Source organism: Geotrypetes seraphini, chromosome 10 (genome assembly GCF_902459505.1).
Source record: "Geotrypetes seraphini chromosome 10, aGeoSer1.1, whole genome shotgun sequence".
In the NCBI taxonomy this organism is placed as follows: Eukaryota; Metazoa; Chordata; class Amphibia; order Gymnophiona; family Dermophiidae; genus Geotrypetes; species Geotrypetes seraphini.
In genome coordinates this window covers 18,052,260-18,073,517 of record NC_047093.1, presented here as the reverse complement: position 1 = coordinate 18,073,517, position 21,258 = coordinate 18,052,260, and the positions used below count along the sequence as shown (strand labels likewise).

The 21,258-nt window shown below is 48.6% G+C and overlaps 1 protein-coding gene across 9 annotated transcripts in view; it reads right to left on the bottom strand.

The window, feature by feature from the left end:
• Positions 1 to 20,707, bottom strand: part of BPTF (bromodomain PHD finger transcription factor) — a 232,412-nt gene extending 211,705 nt beyond the window's left edge. For 7 of the 9 annotated variants that reach the window (XM_033961417.1, XM_033961422.1, XM_033961419.1 and 4 more), the window contains exon 1: positions 19,615 to 20,706. In XM_033961417.1, coding sequence (XP_033817308.1) covers positions 19,615 to 20,125 — 511 coding nt within the window. In that variant the 5' untranslated portion in view covers positions 20,126 to 20,706. Of the gene's footprint in view, positions 1 to 19,614 lie in introns of all 9 variants that reach the window. The other 2 variants (XM_033961424.1, XM_033961425.1) reach the window with 2 other exon arrangements.
• Between the last annotated feature and the right edge of the window lie 551 nt (positions 20,708 to 21,258).

The window sequence follows — 21,258 nt, the reverse complement described above, 5'->3', positions numbered from 1 at the left end:
GAAGGTGGGAGCAGGCAGGCCTTGAGCATGCGCAGATGCTCAAGACCCCAGACCGGATCAGAATATAGCATTGACGGCAGTTTTCCAGTACTAATGGTAAGCGCAATGTCGGGGAGTTGGACGTGCATGGAGGAGGGTGGTGATGGAAGCGGGGTTTGTGTGCACAGAGGATAGCAGCTTCGAGATTCATCACAGGGAGCATCGTCCTATTGAAGATTACAACCCTGGTGGCAGGGACGGCGTTGGGGGGAGGGCAATCAGGGCAGCTGGGCCCCGTGGTCCAGGCATCTTTTTCCCCTTGTCAGGCCATCTTTGTCCCTCCCCTTCACCTTCGCGGCACTTTTCAAAACCAAAGTTTTCAATCTGAGGGCACCTGACACTTCTCCTCTGACTCAACTTTCTGTTTCCGCCTGGGTAGCTCGCGTCAGAGAAGCATCGGGGCTGCCACATCAGAGGCCCTCCGAGAGCAAAAAGTTTGGTTTTGAAAAGCGCCGTGAAGGTGAGGGGAAGGGAGGGAGATGGCTCGATAAGGGGAAGAGGTTGAGTGGCACTTCAGGCTTATTGTGTGGAGAAAGGGGGGAGGGAAGACAGATGCTGGATGGAAGATGGGGGAAGTGAGAGGGGGAGCAGCCGCTGGATGGAAGTGGGGAGGAGAGAGAGGGAATCAGCCGCTGAATAGAAGTGGGGAGGAGAACAGCCGCTGATTGGAAGTGGGGAGGAGAACAGCCGCTGATTGGAAATGGGGAGGAGAGCAAGGAGAGCAGATGCTGGAAATAAGTAGAGAGGGGAGAAAACGCTGAAAGGACATGGAGAGAGGGAGAAGCAGTTGTTGGAGAAGTGGGGAGGACAGAGAAAGGGGAGTTGACTCTGAATGGGAGGGGGAGCAGACGCTGGATGGAAGTGGGAAGGAGAGAGCACATACCAAATGGAAGGAGGGGATAAAGAAAAAGGGCACATGCTGGATTGGAGGAAGAGAATAGAGTCAATGAGATAATAGAAGGGGTAAGGGGAAGAGGTGGCAAACTGTAGGTAGTCAAATTGAAGAGAGGGAAATTGAGGACTTGATAGTAAGAAAAAATTTAATCTAGAGAGGTAGAAAATAAATTGAGAAGGGAGATCTTGTTGCCTATTCTCTTAATCTATATATATAAAATCGGAGGTATGTATGTGTGTATGTGTGAATGTGCCGCGATCACGCAAAAACGGCTTGACCGATTTGAACGAAACTTGGTATGCAGATCCCTCACTACCTGGGATTATATGTTCTGGGGGTCTCGCAGCCCACATAAACTTAAAATCAGATTTCACCCATTCATGTCAATGGAAAAAATGTAAAAAGCTGCCATTCTCACAGTAATTCAAAAACGGCTTGACCGATTTGAACGAAACTTGGTATGCAGATCCCTCACTACCTGGGGTGATATGTTGTGGGGGTCTCGCGACCCACCTGCACACGTGGGCGGAGCTACAAACATAAAATCAGATTTCACCCATTCATGTCAATGGAAAAAATGTAAAAATCTGCCGTTCTCACAGTAATTCCAACTACCTGGGGTGATATGTTCTGGGGGTCTCGCGGCCCACCTGTACACGTGGGCGGAGCTACAAACAGAACATCAGATTTCACCCATTCATGTCAATGGAAAAAATGTAAAAAGCTGCCATTCTCACAGTAATTCAAAAACGGCTTGACCGATTTGAACGAAACTTGGTATGCAGATCCCTCACTACCTGGGGTGATATGTTCTGGGGGTCTCGCGGCCCACCTGCACACGTGGGTGGAGCTACAAACAGAACATCTGATTTCACCCATTCATGTCAATGGAAAAAAAATGTAAAAAGCTGCCATTCTCACAGTATTTAAAAAACTGCTTGACCGATTTGAACGAAACTTGGTATGCAGATCCCTCACTACCTGGGGTGATATGTTCTGGGGGTCTCGCGGCCCACCTGCACACGTGGGCGGAGCTACAAACATAAAATCAGATTTCACCCATTCATGTCAATGGAAAAAATGTAAAAATCTGCCGTTCTCACAGTAATTCCAACTACCTGGGGTGATATGTTCTGGGGGTCTCGCGGCCCACCTGTACACGTGGGCGGAGCTACAAACAGAACATCAGATTTCACCCATTCATGTCAATGGAAAAAATGTAAAAAGCTGCCATTCTCACAGTAATTCAAAAACGGCTTGACCGATTTGAACGAAACTTGGTATGCAGATCCCTCACTACCTGGGGTGATATGTTCTGGGGATCTTGCGGCCCACCTGCACACGTGGGCGGAGCTACAAACAGAAAATCAGATTTCACCCATTCATGTTAATGGAAAACATGTAAAAAGCTGCCATTCTCACAGTAATTCAAAAACGGCTTGACCGATTTGAACGAAACTTGGTATGCAGATCCCTCACTACCTGGGGTGATATGTTCTGGGGGTCTCGCGGCCCACAACTCTATGTTTCTTGCTCAAGGGTGGGTTCACCCAATAATTTATATGTTCTTGCTCCTGGAGGTGAAACTAAATATGTTGTTTATAATCACGTTTTGCGTTAGTTGTATTGTATTCATTTTGTCAAATATTTCACATTATAATTTGAATATATGTGTGTGTGTGTATGTATGTATGTTCCAGCATAACTCTTCAATGCATGGACAGATTTCAACCAAACTTGACATACACATTACTTACTATCTGAGGACAAACACTGTGGGGGTGGGAAGGGGGGGATATGTAAAAATGATTGAAAATGACAGTTTTTAGTATCTACCCCATAGTGTTTTTGGGCTCACAGATGAATACTCAGCATAACTCTGAAACGCATGGAGAGATTTCAACCAAACTTGGTACACATATGACTTACTATCTGGGGAAAAATATTGTGCAGGTGGGACGGGGTAAAATACTGTGGGGGTGGGAAGGGGGAGATATGTTAAAATTATCAAAAGCGACAGATATTAATGTCCAACCCATAGTTTTTGAGCTCGCAGAGATGAATACCAACACTCCCGATGCCGTTTAAGTCTAAGTTCAGCCCCATAGAGAGGGACATCCTTTGGGACATGTGGAGGGTAGGGGGTTGGGACATGGGGGTGGGGCATATGGGACATGTGGGGGGGGGGAAATGTGGGGGGTGGGACATGTGGGACATAGTGGGGTGGGACATGTAGGGGGTTGGACATTTTGGGATAAATAAATATCCGGGCAACGCCTGGTAATCAGCTAGTTAAGAATATAAGAGTTGCCATACTGGGACAAATTGAAGGTCTATCAAGCCCAGGATCCTGTTTCCAGCAGTAGCCAATCCAGGTCACAATTATCTGGGAAGAACCCAAAAACACAGATTTTATACTGCTTAGCCTAGAAAAAAGCAGTGTATATTCTCAAGTTTTTGTAGACTGGCTCACCAGGATCACCCAAATTTCTAATCATCCTTTTTTCTTTGGGGGGGGAAGGGTCACCTTGGTTTATATGAGTATATACGGTACTGTACCTATGAAGAAGTTATTACACATACAAAAAACCCAAGAGAGGAAATTCCAGCAGTTCTCAAACAATACAAAACATGAGAGACAATAGGCCTGACAACAGTTTTTTGTCAATCTGTGTCTATGGGTAAAACATAAATCAGGCCAAAGTTTCCTTAGAATAGTATTTAAGAAAATACCTTTCAACATATTTGTAAGTCTTGAACAATAGCATGCATTTCTTGGTAACTATATTCCAGACCACAAAAGTCTTCTCGGGAGTTGCTTCCATGCTCTGGAATTTACTCCCAGAGGGGCTACACATCTGTGATAAAATTTCTCAAAAAAGAAGGGAAAAAACTAAAGAAGATCCAGAACCCATGACTGCAGTTTAAAGCGAGTCTGTCTCATTATCCGCCAAAGTAAAATTTTTGGAGCAAGCAGTTTAAGTAGGGTAGAGAGACCATTGGCAATGACCCTCACACTGGATGGCCTGTGGAAGCAAATGTGCAAGAAAGTTGAGGATTTAATTTTATCAGACAGACGAACTAAGGATTCCCAAATAGCTGAAGAAATGTGCATCTTGGCAGGTACAGTTTGGAAAATAATTCATGAAAAGTTAGGCATATCCAAGATTAATGCAAGATGGGTTCCAAAAATGCTGATGCCATATCAGAAGGCCACGAGGCTCCAGTGCTGTCAGGAGATGCTCTGTGACGACCAAGTGAATTTTTTTTATTGTTTGGTGACTGGAGATGAGACTTGGGTCTATCACAGAGATCTTGAGTCCAAAATGGAGTCAATGCAGTGGAAGCACACATTATCCATCAATCCCAAAAAAGTTAAAGACAGAAAAATCTGCAGGCAAAGTCATGGCAACTGTCTTTTGGGATGATTAAGGACTTTTGTTTTTGGAGTTCATGCCACACAAGACAACCATAATCAGTGAGAGTTACACATAGAAACATAGAGTATGACGGCAGAAAAGGGCCGACAGCCCAACAAGTTTGCCCACCCCCCTAAGCACTTCCTCGAAGTGAACCCACATGTTTATCCCATTTATTCTTAAAAGCGAGCACGTTGTTGGCCTCTGCTACCTGAAGTGGAAGATCATTCCAACGATCAACCACCCTTTCGGTGAAGAAATGCTTTCTAATGTCCCCATGAAATCTCCCACCTCTGATTTTTAGCGGATGTCCTCTTGTCGCCATAGGTCCTGTCCTCTCCACTCCACCTCACAATTGCGTACTGGTGCAGGAAAGCGCTTGCGTGACGTTACATCAGTGAGGCGGGCAACGTTCCAGAACAATGGTAATATACAGACAGCCTCAAAATAATACTTGGAGGGCCGCATGTGGCCCGTTGGCCGCGAGTTTGAGACCACTGGTTTAGATCATGCGTCTGGAGGAATGGGGATACCTAATTTTCTTATCCATGTACTATCAAACAGTTCAACTTAAAGCACTTTTGGAATGGATTTCTTTTCCAGGTAAACATGTCTTCAAGCATGCCGTTGTTATACTGCTCCTCCATAAACCCTCACTAGACCCTGCATTCCCCTCTTCCTATCCAAACTACTTGAACGTGTTCACCACCGTTGCCTGGACTTCCTTTCTTCGACTGATATTCTTGACCTGCTACACCTACACAATGATCGTTTTGCGGGAGTCAATCAAGGAGAAAAGATGAGGAAAACTCACAGCAGGCGTGCTGCTTCTTCAGGACAATGCACTGGTGCACATATCACAACAATCACAGGCTGCCAACCGAGAATGTGGGTTTCAGAAACTGAACTATCCATCCTAAAGTCCTGACCTGGCTCCCTCGGATTATTTTCTGTTCTGAGTTTTGAAGAAATCTTTCCCTGGACTGCGGTTTTCAAGTGATGAAAACGTCAAGGAAGCTGTGATGTCCTGATTTGCAGGTTAAACATGCATGAAAAGTGGATGAAGTGTATAGAGCTATCAGGGAACTATATTGAAAAATTTAAAAAAAAATTTTTTAACTCATTTCTTTCCTGATATACATAAATTATTGAATGCCCCTAACTGCACACTGCATTGTTCAGTTTAACAAAAAGCACAGTTACTTACCGTAACAGGTGTTATCCAGGGACAGCAGGCAGATATTCTCACATGTGGGTGACGTCATCTACGGAGCCCCAGCGCGGACAGCTTTTCAAGCAAACTTGATTGAAGTTTCAAGTTTGCTATGCTGCACCACGCATGTGCATGCCTTCTTGCCCACTAGAGGGCGCATCCCCACCTCGTGGTCCTCAGTTCCATAGCCAGCAAAGAAGCCATCCCCGGGGAGGAGGGCGGGTTGTGAGAATATCTGCCTGCTGTCCCTGGATAACACCTGTTACGGTAAGTAACTGTGCTTTATCCCAGGACAAGCAGGCAGCATATTCTCACATGTGGGTGACCTCCAAGCCAACCAAAAAAGGGCAGGTGGGAGGATGGCAATTTAGGAAAACAGATTACGCAAAACTGACTGGCCAAACCGGCCGTCGCTTCTGGACAACGTATCCAGACAGTAGTGGGAGGTGAAAGTATGAACCGAAGACCAAGTGGCAGCCTTGCAGATGTCCTCCACCGGAGTAGACTGGAGGAAAGCGACAGAAGCTGCCATCGCTCGGACTTTATGTCCCGTGACCCGACCATGCAGCGCGAGACCAGCCTGAGCATAGCAAAAAGAAATACAAGCAGCCAACCAGTTGGACTAGGTGCACTTGGAAACAGGACGTCCCAACCGATTAGGGTCGAAGGACAAAAATAATTGAGGAACCTTCCGATGAGACTGAGTGCATTGAAGATAAAAAGCCAACGCCCTCTTACAGTCAAGCGTGTGAAGCGCCACTTCGCCAGGATGCGAGTGGGGCTTCGGGAAGAACACCGGAAGAACAATGGACTGATTGAGGTGGAAATCAGACACAACCTTTGGCAAAAATTTAGGATGGGTGCGAAGAACCACCTTGTCATGATGAACCATAGTAAAAGGCGGGTCCGCAACCAAAGCCTGCAGCTCACTAATCCGACGAGAGGACGTGAGCACAAGTAAAAAGATAACCTTCCAAGTGAGAAACTTAAGATGAGATTTGTCAATAGGCTCAAAAGGAGGCTTCATCAGCTGAGCCAAAACCACATTGAGATCCCAAACTACAGGAGGAGGTTTCAGAGGAGGATGAACATTCACAAGACCCCGCATGAAACGAGTCACCAGAGGATGAAGAGAGAGAGACCGACCCTCAAGATGCCAATGGAAAGCAGCAATAGCACTAAGATGCACCCGAATGGAAGTCGTCTTCAGCCCAGACTTGGACAAATGCAACAAATATTCCAGAACCGAAGACACCGGAACCGAACTCGGATCCAGATGGTGCGAGGAACACCAGGATGAAAATCTGGTCCACTTCTGGGAATAACAAAGCCGAGCCGAGACCTTGCGCGAGGCTTCCAAAACCTCCCTGACAGACTGAGAAACAGAAACCGAAGTCAAGGGGAAAGGAACCAAGCCGTCAGATGTAAGGACTGAAGATTGGGATGCAACAGCGAACCCCGACTCTGAGACAGCAGAGAGGGAAAAACAGGCAGAAGCAGAGGCTCCCTGACACTGAGTTGAAGGAGCAGGGAGAACCAGTGTTGACGAGGCCAACGAGGCGCAATGAGAATCATAGTGGCTCTGGACGATTTGAGATGAACCAACGTCCTCAAGATCAGAGGGAAAGGAGGAAACGCATAAAGGAACCTCCCTCCCCAGTCGAGAAGAAAGGCATCAGCCTCAAGACGGTCCGGGGAGTACATCCGAGAACAATAGAGGGGCAGTTTGTGAGTCTCTGGGGAGGCAAACAGATCCACCTGAGGAGTCCCCCAGCGGTCGAAGACCTCGTGCAGAACTCAGGAGTTCAGCGACCACTCGTGCGGCTGGAGAAGACGACTGAGTTTGTCGGCCAGACAATTCTTCTCTCCCTGAATGTAAACCGCCCAAAGGAAGATGTTCTGGGAGACCGCCCATTCCCAAAGGCGCAGGGCTAACCGGCACAGGGACCAAGAGCCCGTCCCCCCTTGCTTGTTCACATAGTACATTGCCACTTGGTTGTCCGTCCGCACGAGGACTACCTGATCGTGCAGCAGGTGGCAGAACGCTCGAGCTGCCAGAAAAATGGCACGAAGCTCCAACACATTGATGTGACAAAGACGATCCTCCGCTGACCATAGACCTTGAGTCCGCAGACCGTCGAGATGAGCCCCCCACGCGTACTCTGAAGAGTCCGTGGTCAGGACCTTGCGATGCGGAGGGACGAGAAAGAGCAAACCCCCGGAAAGATTGGAAGAGTTGGTCCACCAACGGAGCGAGCGTCTCAAGGAAGGAGTCACTGCTACAGGAAAGGAGAGGGGGTCCCGATCCTGACGTCACTGGGAGGCCCAGGTCCACTGAGGAAGCCTCAGGTGCAAGCGGGCGAACGGTGTGACATGCACCGTCGATGCCATATGGCCAAGTAGAACCATAAGACGCTGTGCCGACACCGAAGTCTGCAGCAAAATCTGGGAACTCAGGCGAAGCAGGGCCTCCAACCGCGGAGGCGGGAGGAACGCCCGTAGGCAAACCGTGTCCAGCACGGCCCCGATAAACTGAAGGGATTGAGCCGGGCACAACCGAGACTTGGGAAAGTTCACTTTGAACCCCAGACGTTGAAGGAAGATGATAGTCTGTCGGGTCGCTGAGATAACCCCCTCCCTGGAAGGGGCCTTGATCAGCCAATCGTCCAGGTAGGGAAAGACCTGCAGACCCTGAGATCGCAGGGCCGCCGCGACAACCACCATACACTTCGTGAAGACTTGAGGGGACGAAGCCAGCCCAAAGGGGAGGACCCGATACTGAAGGTGCAACTCTCCCACCTGGAATCGAAGAAACTTGCGGAAGGCGGGATGCACCGGAACATGGGTATAAGCCTCCTTCAGGTCCAGGGAGCACATCCAGTCCCCTGCTTCCAACAGAGGGTACAGAACCGGAAGCGACAACATACGGAACTTCTCTCGGACCAGGAACTTGTTGAGCTTCCGGAGGTCCAAAATGGGGCGCAAGTCCCCGGTCTTCTTTGGGACCAAAAAATAACGGGAGTAAACCCCCCCGTCCCCGTTGTGTGGGGGGCACCGGCTCCACCGCCCGAAGTCTCAACAAGGCCCTGGCTTCCGAGAGGAGAAGAGGAAGCTGATGTCGATTGGAAGGAGCCGCGTCTGGCGGGCTTTTCCGCCGGCGGCGTCAAGAAGTTGAGAGAGTAACCCTCCGAGATGACACGAAGCACCCAAGCGTCTGAAGTTATCCGAGCCCATGTTGAATGAAAGGCCCGTAATCGGCCCCCGATGGGAAGTGGGTTCGGCGTCAGTGCGGAGGGGGCCTGCCCCCATCCGCGCAGCACCTCAGGCGCGAGTTTAGACGCCCCTTGCACCTGAGGCTTCTGGTGGGATGCTCTGCTCTGCTGAGTGGAATGCCGAGGCGGAGGCCTGGAAAACGCCGGCGTAGTCTTCTGCGGGTAGCGCCGCGGTGGCGGTCTGAACGGCTTCGGAGTCGCCACCCGGGGTTTGGGACGGAGCAAGGAGGCGATGGAGCGCTCATGTTCCGACAGGCGTTTGGTCGCCGCCTCAAGTGATTCATCAAACAATTCAGAGCCGACACATGGCAAATTGGCCAGGCGCTCCTGCAAATTCGGATCCATATCAACCGTGCGGAGCCACGCGAGACGGCGCATGGCCACCGCAAATGCAGAGACCCGGGAGGACAACTCAAAGGCGTCGTAAATAGCATGGAAAAGGTACAGACGCAGTTGAGACAAGGAGTCCATAAACTTGCCAAAGTCCCTCTTATGGAAATCCGGCATGACCCCGTGATAACGGGGCATCGCCTTCACCATGTGCCGCAAATAGGACGAGAAGGTGAAGGCATAATTAAGGACCCTGTTTGCCATCATTGAATTGTGGTAGAGGCGACGACCAAACTTGTCCAGGGTCCGCCCCTCCCGCCCAGGCGGGACCGCAGCAGAGACCCGAGAAGGCTGCGACTTTTTCAACGCCGACTCCACCAGCAAAGATTGGTGGGACAACTGCGCCTTCTCGAACCCCTTACAGGGGACCGTTCGGTACTTCGACTCCATTTTTGAAGGAACCGCCGTGACAGTCAGAGGGGAGTCCAAGTTCCGCAGGAACGTCTGGTGAAGCACCTTGTTCAAAGGCAGACGCGGAGACTCCCGCGGAGGAGATGGCAGATCTTGCTCCTCCAAAAATTCTTTGGTATATTGAGATCCCGACAAAAGATCGAGATCCAATGCCCTCCCCATGTCCAGAACAAATCTCGAAAAGGACGAGGGCCTCGAAGGCGGGGAAGGAGAACGAGAGGCCCGCGCCGCCAAAAAGGATGGGGAAGCCTCACGGGAATACCGGGGTCGACCAGTGCCAGACTCCGAGCCCCAGGGAGCCACACCAAAGGACTTCGGTGGGGTCGGAGACCTCCGATGCCCCGATGACCCCCTCTGGGAAGTCCCCGGGGTACGAGGCACCGAGGCAAGCTCCCTCCCCCTTGGCGAGGGGTCCCTCGATAACCCACCCTCAGAGGAACGGAAAAGCCTTGGATTATCGAGGCGGAGCTCCGAGACGCGCAGGGTCTCTGTCCGGGTCGGCGAGGAGCGACCGCGTCGTCAAGGAGAGCCCCGAAGGCGTTTGGGCTTTCTCGCCCGACGCTTCGCCCGAGGCCGACGAGCCCCGGGAGGACCTCGACGAGGAAGAGGTGGATGAAATCCGACGAACCCTACGCACCTTGTCCCGAGACTGCACACTCCGCTCAGGCTGGTCTACTACCGAGGTCGAGGGCAAGGACGGGTTCGAGGCCGGGGCCGAGGCCGAGGCAGTCGAGGCGGAAGCCGGCTGCAGATGCGCGAGGGCGCCGGACAGCTCCGAGGCAATAAGCGCTCGGAGCAAGTCCTGAAACACAGGTACGGCCAGCATGGACGGTAAGTCCGGGGCCGGCGGGTGCTCCCTCGAGGGCGACCTCGGTCTCGAGTATTACCGCGGGGCACCCGCCTTCGACGCTCGAGGTGGGGCCGAGGACGACCCACCCGCCCCCGTCGAGGAGCCCGAGGATGGCTTCTTCGATGACCCTGGAACAGAAGACGGAAGTGAGGACTTACCCACCGTCGACTTTGGGGTCGAGGACGCAGGCTTCGACAAGGAAGGCTGTTGCGGCGAGGTTGAGGGAGTCGAGGCCGAGGTCAAGGCCGGGGCCGAAGCCGAGGCCGACGTTGAGGCCTTCCCCGCCACGGGGTCCACAGCAAAGATCTCCGCCATTCGAGCGCGACGGCGGCAGAGAGCTCTTGGCTGGAATGTAGAGCACCGAGTGCAGGAGTCAGTCGGGTGCTCAGCACCCAGGCAAAGCAAGCACCACCGGTGGGGATCGGTTATGGAAAGCAACCGATCACACCGGGTGCATTTTTTAAAGCCCGTTAAAGGGCGGGACATGAATCAAAAAAACGGCTGGGAACGAACGAGGTCCCGCGGCCGCGGCTCCCGGGAGCCCCCGGAGCCGAACGAAAACTTTTTTTTTTTATTTTTATGAATACGGTACACGCGAACGAGGAAAATAACAAATAAAGCACAGCGACCGAGAAAAATCAATCAGTCGTGGTGACAGAAGGCCAAAATGCACGGAGCACAAAACGAACAGGGCTTCTGGCTCCGCGGAAAAAAACAAAACTGAGGACCACGAGGTGGGGATGCACCCTCTAGTGGGCAAGAAGGCATGCACATGCGTGGTGCAGCATAGCAAACTTGAAACTTCAATCAAGTTTGCTTGAAAAGCTGTCCGCGCTGGGGCTCTGTAGATGACGTCACCCACATGTGAGAATATGCTGCCTGCTTGTCCTGGGATAATAGCCGATACCTGAATCTAGGATGCTACAACCCATGTGACTTGCATAAGTTTAAAAAACACATGTCTTATAGGTTACTACTGCCCTAAGATACTGGTAATACAACCCAAGCAAGGGCACATGGATTAGTTAACTCAAATTATCGAGTATCCTTGCACATTCCCAATGACTGGTAATAAAGTATGTCTGCAAGCTATGGAATGTACTAGCTCGAAACAGCATAAATCCAGCAAGAACACAAGGAACAAGTAGGGAAAGACCAACAACTATGGAAGAACACAAGGACTAGCTTTTTTTACACACCTTAATAAAAATCCCATTTTCAGTCTGCTATAAACCTTGCTTGTTCTGAAATGCAGAATATGACAGCAGGTAAAGTTTACCGGGCACCTTGTACTGCACAATGGACTCTACTCAACCTCTGCTTCTCCTATATTCTATTCCTTCCTGACTTAGAGACCTTTAACTGGAAGCCCGCCTCGCTCGTTCACCACCCTTCCTGCGAGGGTGGGGGGCATGCTTTATAGCCCTTTTTTATAATATCAAACTCCAACAGCTCTGTAATACGTTTCTCCTTTTACACACACACCCCTTTTTACAAAAGCATAGCACGTTTTTTTAGCGCTAGCCACGGCAATAACAGCTCCTAAGCTCATAGGAATTCTATGAGCATCGGCGCTGTTACCATCCCAGCCAGCGCTAAAAACCGCACTACACTTTTGTAAAAAAAAAAAAAAAAAAAAGGGGGGGGGGTAAAAATACAGCAGCTCATTCATTCAGTGAAAACAGATAAACACTTTCTAATCACTGGTACAGCTAAAAACCCTGAAAAAGTATAACATTCGAAACATATTTATAATTTCTATAGCACTGAAAGGCATACATTTAACATTCAATAGATGGTCTCTGTTCAGAAGAGCTTACAATCTAATTTGGGCAGACTTTATGGTTTGAAGAAAGAGCCGACTTGCTATTCAAGCAAGAATTTTGACCATTTAACAGCGAGAGCTTCAAGGTTTTATTAAAATTTGATTTAATTGCTTATCTAATTTCTATAAAAAGAGCATGAACATAATAAAAATGCCATTAACAATACCATTAATAATATTTTTTTTTAAAACACAAATTACAAAGAAATATCAACTAATTGGCATATTAAAAAGGAATAAATGAGACAGACAGACTGGAGACAAAAGAAAATAGGGTTAGAAATACAATTTGGATAGGAACGAAAGAAAAATAAGGAAAAAAACAAAAGGAAAGGGCTCGCTGCTGCTTAATTCCTTAAGGGAGTTAAAAAGGATACCGTAAAATTTAAATCAAATGTTAAAAGCTTCTTTAAATAAATGACTCTTGAGTAAGCTTTTGAAACGTTTGAGATTAGCTTCTTCTCTAACAAGAGCTGGTAAGGTATTCCAAAGTTGAGGGGCTACGACTGAGAAAATGTCAGGCCTTTTGGTTCCTATTATACGTCAGCAATTTACGATTAGATGATCTAAGACTGCGGGGTGGGTCATACGGGATAAGATATTTATCAATAAATTGGGGCAGTTTAGAATGAATTGTTAAAAATGTTACAAGAGAGATTTTGTAAGGAATTCTTTGATTAATTGGCAGCCAATGGGCATTTTGAAGTAGGGGGTAACATGATCATATTTTTTAGATTTTGTTATTAATTTTATTGCAGCATTTTGAATTATTTGTAAATGTTTTAATTCTTTCTGGGGTACTCCTGTAAATAAGCTATGAAGTACAATTTTTGATTAAGACTGATGATTTGAGTCACCTTGGAGATATGCAAACACATTTTTGCTGTGAACCAATAATTAAAAAATGTTTGTGTGGTGGTCTTTTGTGGTCTCCTTCACGTTTAGAACTATAGTTTTGTTGCTTTTTTTTTAAAGGAAGGCATAGATAGAGCGGATGGAATTTATGATATTATTATTGTTCCTCCAAATTGGGGGTTTTTTTGCACTCAAATTATTTAAGCCCTTTTTCAAGCACTTCTTTTACCTCTAAATTATACTTGCTATGCGTGCATTATTTATATTTTTAAAAAAGGCACACTTCTCCCTCTGTATTCGCTGTGATAGGGGATTAACAGAATCGCAAATCGTGAATAACTTTTTTATATGTTATTTGCTGTTCTCTATTAAAAACCATGGTGAATATGATTAAATCGCGAATAACATGGTGGGAGACCTGGCCTGTTCCTGAAACAGAGGCAAAACACGGTGAAGAAAGTGCTAGGAATCAGCGATTTTCTCTGTAAACACTTGGAATCAGCGATTTCTCTATGCAAGTTGATATAATTTGGGGGGAGGAGCTAGCAAGCTAAAACCCGTGAATAATCAAAACCACGAATGCTGAAACTGCGAATACGGAGGGAGAAGTGTATATGCATGACTTTAGGATCACTGCCTACAATAAACCAGGAGTCTGACATAGGTACAGGTGCAGCTGAATTACATTTATTTTACTGCTGTGACCTATTATCTCCAAAACTCTCAAGCTCAGAGCCTCTCCTTTCCTAACTATGTAACAAACTGGCTGGCAAGATCCTCATTAAGGACTCCTTTTACGAAGCCACGTTAGGCTTTTTTGATCGCTGGCCATGGTGGTATTAGCTCCAACACTCATAGAATTCCTATGGCCTTGGCCAGCAATAAAAATGTCTAACATAGCTTTGTAAAAGGGGGTATAAAATAGCCTTGTGGTCTAGAAAAGTAAAACAAATCCAGGACTACTCAATTCTAGTCCTCATGGGCTAAAGGCAGATCAGGTTTTCAGGATATGCATAATGAATATGCATGAGAAAGACCTGTATACCAAGGAGGCAGTGCATGCAGATCCCTCTAATGCATAGTCATTGTGGATATCCTGAAAACCTTGACCTGTTTCTGGACTTTGAGGACCAGAATTGACTAAATGCTTTTACAAAGGAAAACCAATTTGTCTAAAAATAGGGGCGTCCAATGTTGGTCTTCAGGGGCCGCAGCCCAGTCAGGTTTTCCCCAATGAATATGTATGAGATATATTTGCATACACTGCCTCCACTGCATGGCAATACATCTAATTAGGAAATGAATGGTATGAATTGAAGAACTAAAGTCAGTACTGGACAGACTTGCTGTGTCCCATATATGGCAATTTGGTTTAGGATGGGCTCAGGAGGGCTTTGACGGGAACTAGTATAAAAATGGTTTCCAATTTTTTTCCCACAGAACACCCACCACAAAAGAAAAAAATATATATTCCAAACGTTAAGGGACTCATAATAATAATAATTTTAAAAAACGTCTAAAAAGTGGCCTAAATGGCTACTTGGACGATCAAGTCAAAACAGGTATAAGTGCCAAAAAGGGGCTGCTGAGCTGATCGCAGCTGCTGCGATCAGCTCAGCAGCCCCAGCAACCTGCCTACCCCCTACAGCAATGATCAGGGCAGGAGGGAGCCCAAGCCCTCTTGCCCCGCGATCCCCAACTCCCCCCCCCAATCCGCTGAGTCTAATGGGGCCAGGAGGGAGCCCAAGCCCTCCTGGCCCTGCGATTTCCAACAACTCTCCGCCCCCCCCAGATCCGGCCAAGAGGGAGCTCAAGCCTTCCTGGCCTGGCGACACCCCCTAACCCCCACTAAAATATGGGCAAGAGGGATCCCAGGCCCTCCTGCCCTCGATGCAACCCCCCCCAATCCCACCCCCCCATACCTTGAAATTGTAGGCCGGACGGACAGGTGGCAAGCCCGCCTGTCCAGCAGGCCAGCCAGCTCAGGAATGGGCCCGGATTGGCCCAGATGGCTCAAACCCCGCCCACAGGTGGGGCGAGGCTCCTGGGCCTGTGGGCGGGGCCTTGGGCACATGGATTTGAGCCACCTGGGCCAATCCGGGCCCATTCCTGAGCTGGATGGCCTGCTGGATTGGCAGGCTTGGCACCTGTCTGTCCAGCCAACAATTTCAAGGTATGGGGGGTGGGATTGGGGGGGTCATGGGGTCGGCAGGGGGGCGGTTGGGGGGGTTGCGTCTAGGGCAGGAGGGCCTGGGATCCCTCCTGCCCATATTTTAGTGCGTCTAGGGCAGGAGGGCTTGGGCTCCCTCCTGATCCCATCGGACTCGGGGGGGGGGGTTGGGGATCGCGGGGCAAGAGGGCTTGGGCTCCCTCCTGCCCCGATAGTGTCGGGGAGGCCGGGAGTGCCGCGGGGTAGGAGGGCTTGGACTCCCTCTTGCCCCAATGTCGTCGGGAGGGGGGGGGTTGGGGATCGCGGGGCAAGAGGGCTTGGGCTCCCTCTTGCCCCGATGTCATCGGGGGGGGGGGGGTGGATTCTGTAACCGGTGTTGTTTTTGACAGACACCGGTTACAGAATCCAGCTTTTAGGCGAAGGACTGGCTCCTCCTTCGCCTAAAAGTCCTTGTTTTGGACATTTGGGGCTTAAACTTTTTTTAGGTTGATTATATGGTATAAGTTTAGACGTAGTGGTGGTCTGGGCATTTAAACAGCTGAATGTAGAGGCAGGCCGTTATAAAAAAAAAACCTCCTTTTGGACGTTTTTCTTTTATAATGGACATTTTCCCTGCTTCTACTTTCAACGTTTAAGACCTTAGGCCAAAAGGGGACTTAGACTTTTTTTTGATTATGCCCCTCTAAATGTATAATCGTTTTATTTCACAGCAGTAATGCTGCCACTGCCTTCCCAAACCTTTTACAAAGGTCTAACTTACAGTATGGTTTCATACCAAATGTTTGGAAAGTCAATAAAAACTTATCTCTCTGACCCCACTTCAACCTGATGTACTTCCAAAACACTTCCAGATAAACCTGACTAAACTTAGCATGCCAATGTAATTTCAAAAGTTATTTGTAAAGTTGCTGTCTGTATACAGTCTCTTCCCTTGTAAACCGCTTAGAACTCTTTGTGGTATGGCGGTATATAAAAATAAAGTTATTATTATTATTATCTTCATAACGTTCCAACATTCTATATCGTGATCCATCTCCAAGCCTTCCAAGGACTCATGGTGATGGACACAAGAAAAAAGATGTTCTTCATAATCAACATTGGGAGTAAGAAGAATTGAATAAGCAGGCAGTAGACAAATGTGCGTGTATTTTTCCTGTTTCTGTCACTCTATGCCAGTGTATCTAAAACTGTGTGCCTCCTGAGATTTCAAGTGGAGGAGGAGAGGCGCCGACTGACTTCCTACAGGACGTGGCAAGAGGTACCTATCCTTCTCTCTGGCCCTCTTCCCTTCTGGCACCCCTCACTGGCGTCTCAGGGCCCGCCTGGAGGGCCTTCACACACAGATCGACATGATGATGTCACGCATATGTGTGATGTCATCATGGCAATATCCGCGCACTTCCAGGTGCCACGACCTTTAGTGTGCCGTGGCTTGAGAAAGTTTGCGGGACATTGCTCTATGCTATCAGCTATTTTCTCCAAAATGCATCTTATTTTTTCTGTGTGGGGGAAGTATTATTTTGTCCACCATTTTACAGGACTAATATGAACTGCAGATACACTTCTCCCTCTGTATTCGAGGTTTCGATTATTCACGGTTTTTAGCTCCTCCCCTCAAATCGCTGATTCCAAGCGTTTACAGAGAAAATCGCTGATTCCCAGCACTTTGTTTTGCCTCTCCTTCAGAAACAGGCCAGGTCTCCCACTATGTTATTCACGGTTTCACCATATTCACCACGGTTTTTAATAGAAAACAGCAAATAACATATAAAAAAGTTATTTGCGGTTTTGTTAATCCCCTATCACAGCAAATACAGAGGGAGAAGTGTACTGTGCAAGACAAACCCTAACCTACAAGAGACAAATGCAAAAATAGTTTCAGTTCACTCAGAGTTATCACTACCAACATGAGCCTTGACACTCAGGCTTGTACAAGAGTACAGAAACAACTTTTCAATCTTAATGAGTGATTCCAACCCAGGTGAAAGTTAAACCATGTTCTATAACCAGAGAATTCAAGAAAAGAAAAGCAAAATCTCCTAGAAACGAGACACAACAATGCTTCCCGAACACTTCTAGGAACGGCACAGACTACCGGGTTTTCAAGACATCCGTGATGAAATTTGCATATTAGAGCTTCAGTCTATGCAGGTTTCTCTCGTATATTGTGAATATTCTGAAAATTTGACTGGCTATAAACAGTCCTCTTTCTTTGAAAGCATGGAGGACACAAGATCTCAAAAGCTCATGTACTGTAATAAAGTATATTTGATTGTTCCTCTAATAGGTGATACAATCTACAAAGGCACTAGTTTCTCCAACTATTAGTATAGTACAAAACTTCTTTTTTACAAAGACATTTATAATGTATACGCCACCAGTATACAGAAGTAATTTTATATGCACCTTATAAACATATTTTAGCTAATGACTATTACTGTGACCATTAATACCGAATATAGGGTCCAATGTATTAATGGATTTTCTCCAGGGTAGAGTTAATAATTAAATTCCTGTCCACAGGTAAAATCTTTGACATGCAGAATTTTTTATCCAGATTATTGTCCATCCTGTATATAGGTGGGTTGGAGTACATATACTGTTGTGCATGTACTTTTAGACAGAGAATGGAGGATAGGACAAGTATGTACATATATTTGAATATATATGGTAACTTAAACTATGTCGAGACCCTTATTTTTCCCCCTAAAAAGGCTAGGATATAAGACGAAGGCTTAATATTCAAATGCCCTGCCCTGCCAGGATCTACACCCAACGCCCCTCCCTCACTCCCTGCCCAGTTCTGCACCCAGCCACTGCCCTGCCAGCCTCTGTACCCTGTCCCCCCTCCCTCACTGACCTGTATCATCTCCCTCCCTCCCGATGTCTTGCAGACCTACACTGACAGGAAGCCATTCAAAGTGCAGCGTGGGACCAAGCAGTCACGCACCTGCCTCGTGCACCGCTGTGCCACTGGCGGAAGAGAGCAGGGGAACTGAAGCAGGAGCACGGAAAGCGTGCTGGACCGCCGGGATAGGAAAAAAATGTACCGGGGGAGGGGGCTGCCTTTGGGTTGGCTGGCTGGCACTACGTGTGCCTACCATTAGACATGCCCTGCCCCGCCCCAGCCTACCACTAGAGGGGGGACAGGGTAAAGGGCACACCATTTGGTTCAGATTTTTTTTTCTTGGTTTTTCCTCCTCTACAGGTGGGTGCATCTTATGGTCAGGTGTGTCTTATTGATGCGAAAAATACAGTATCTTTAGTTTCTAATCTAAAGAAGCCTTTGACAGCTAATAAAAATATATTAGGTTCATTAGTCCAATAAAAAATATTTTCTTTTTATATTCACTACCTCAAATTAAAATTATGAAAATATAACTTGAATCCTTAACAGGATAATTCAAATACATTTTAGTATTAGCCAAAATGAAGTCTAGGCTCAACTAGATAGTTTTTAAGAACTCACTTATTTTACTGGTCACATAATGGGACAAAATTTGTCTTACCAAGGGACTGATTCAATCTTACACCCTTTTGATAATATGGAGGAAAATAGTTTAATAAATCCAGCACTGACTACTTCAAACTCTGACCAAAACTGTATTTAAATATGAACAGATCTGAAAAAACATTTAAGTTTAGACATGAATAAAGTATTTATCAAGTAAACAAAAAACACAGGAAATGCTTAAAGTCAGAAAAGAACTGTATTAGTAAATTAAAGTCCATATTCCTAAATAAACAAAGGAACACATACTCTGCCCTTAAATATACTTCCTTCAAAATATTTAAGAATCTAAATGCTAGATATATCAACAAGCCCATTTTACAGCGAAAGTTTAAAAATGGCATGCAAAATCTTCTTGTGACAAACATCCAGATGCTGTTCTGAAATCATCAGCATGCAAGAAGGAGAAACCCAAATGAATGCATGTGCCCCACATTCATCCGGGCAGTAAAGCCTTATAACTAAGCCCTCTGCAACAGGTGGACTCCACGTAGGTTTTCCCAAAGCACATCCAACGGTATCAAAATCATTGCGCTCGTTTTCTGTCTGCAAGCACGACGGCTGAAGTTTTGCAAAAGGCAACTGTTGCATGCTTCCCCCCCCCCCACCCCTACCCCCGCCTAGTGCAGCACCTACGTTTGACATTTAGTGCACGTTGCGGACAGACCTGGTCCGAAAGAAAAGTCCGCTTAACGAAAGTGTCGTTCCGAGAAGTTGCACTCTAGCAAGCGCAAGCGAGGGCCTCCATTTTGCACAATGCTCACCCGGGGTGCTGCTGTAGGTGCTGTGGCTCCTGAAGCTGCTCTCCGTGCAGTAGCTGGCGTCGTCGTCGTCCTCCTCCTCCTCCTCCATGTCGTCCAGGTAGTCGGACTCGTCCTCCAGGAGGCCGCCGCCGCCGCCGGCGTCGTCGCCGCCCACGTCCTCCTCCTCCTCCCCGGAGTCCCGAGGCCCCTCCGGGTCCCCGTCCAAGTCCGAGTGCGCGCTCTCCTCGTCGCTCTCGTGGTCATCGTACACCACTTTGCTGCTGCTCCTCCTGGCCGTGGACCTGGGGAGGCCGCCGCCGCTCGCCCGCGCCCGCCCGCGGCCCGCCGCCGAGCCGCCCTTCCGCTTGCCCCGAGGGCAGAGCTGGGCGCCGAGCCGCTTGGCCGCCTCGCCGTCGGCCGCCCACCGGCCGCGGCTGCTGCCCCTCTGCCGGGAGCGGAGGCCCCCGATGGGCCCCGGAGAGCGCTCGCGCACCGCAGCCTGCTTGGGCGGCCTGCCCCGTCGGCCCCTCATGCCGCGCCTCACGCCGCCCGGCGACGCGGACGAGAGCGAGGACGGACGCGCCTGGGCGCGGGGAGACGCCACCCCCCGCCCCCGCCTCGCGCGCTATTCTTCTCTTATTAGGCGCTAAAACCCCTGGTTCGCGGTTCCGTTTCGCCTCCTCCCGGGGGGGGGGGGGGCCCGAGAAGCGGGCGGGCCTGGGCGACGGCGCAGCGGCCCTCCCCGCCCCCCTGTTCCCCGCGCGGCGCCTCGCCGGGAGGCCTCGGGCCCGCTCGGAGCGAAGGCGCCTCAGTCCCAGTCGCCGGCGTCCCGCTCCGGGTCGCCCGCGGCCGCCATTTTTGTTCTCTCTCGCTCTACTGGAAAGGCAACAGCGGCAGCACCAGGCCCTGGGCGCGGGGTCACGTGACGGCGCGCGCGCAACCTCCTCCTTTCTCTCGCTCGCTCGGCGCGAGCCCGCGGGCGGGCGTCCGCGTCTGGGAGCGAGCGAGCGCGCCCGTCTAGCGCTCTTTCTCTCTCTCCGTCCGTCTGCGCCGTATGATAACGATGCTACGGAACCGCAGATACGCGTTGATGCGATCATTCGTAAACTGTCACCTGAATAGCGAGTTTAAGGCCCCCCCCCCAAAAAAAAAAAAGGGGGCGGGTCTTGGTTGTTTTTCACTCCTTGCGCGGGGGCGATTTTCCCGGGACCGAAACCGTGTTCGGCTTCATTTTCGTTATCGGGAGCTTGATGATGATGACGATTATCGCTTATTCTATTACCGCTCTCTTGCCTTAGCCTCGCATGTGTGATGCGCGATGGAAAATAGCGGGTTGGCCCAGGTTCTTGCAGTGATGCACCTGCCTCATCCCGGATATTTTAAGATGCAACCATATGTCTTATTGCATTAATAATTGGGAGAAAATGATTGTTTTGTGTATTACTTGGGTAATTAGTAGTGCGTTTTATGCAGTATTTTCTGTTCAATTAATTGTATTGCACTTTCAAAGTTTGAAAATCAATAAAGACTGAAGAAAAAAAAAAAATGCAACCATAGTGCATAAATTGTGCAGGAAGAATCAACCCTGTATTGCTAAAGAACAATTTGCAGACTCGGTGGAATAACCCATTCCAGGCAGGAATATAACGGCCCTCATCAGGTGTT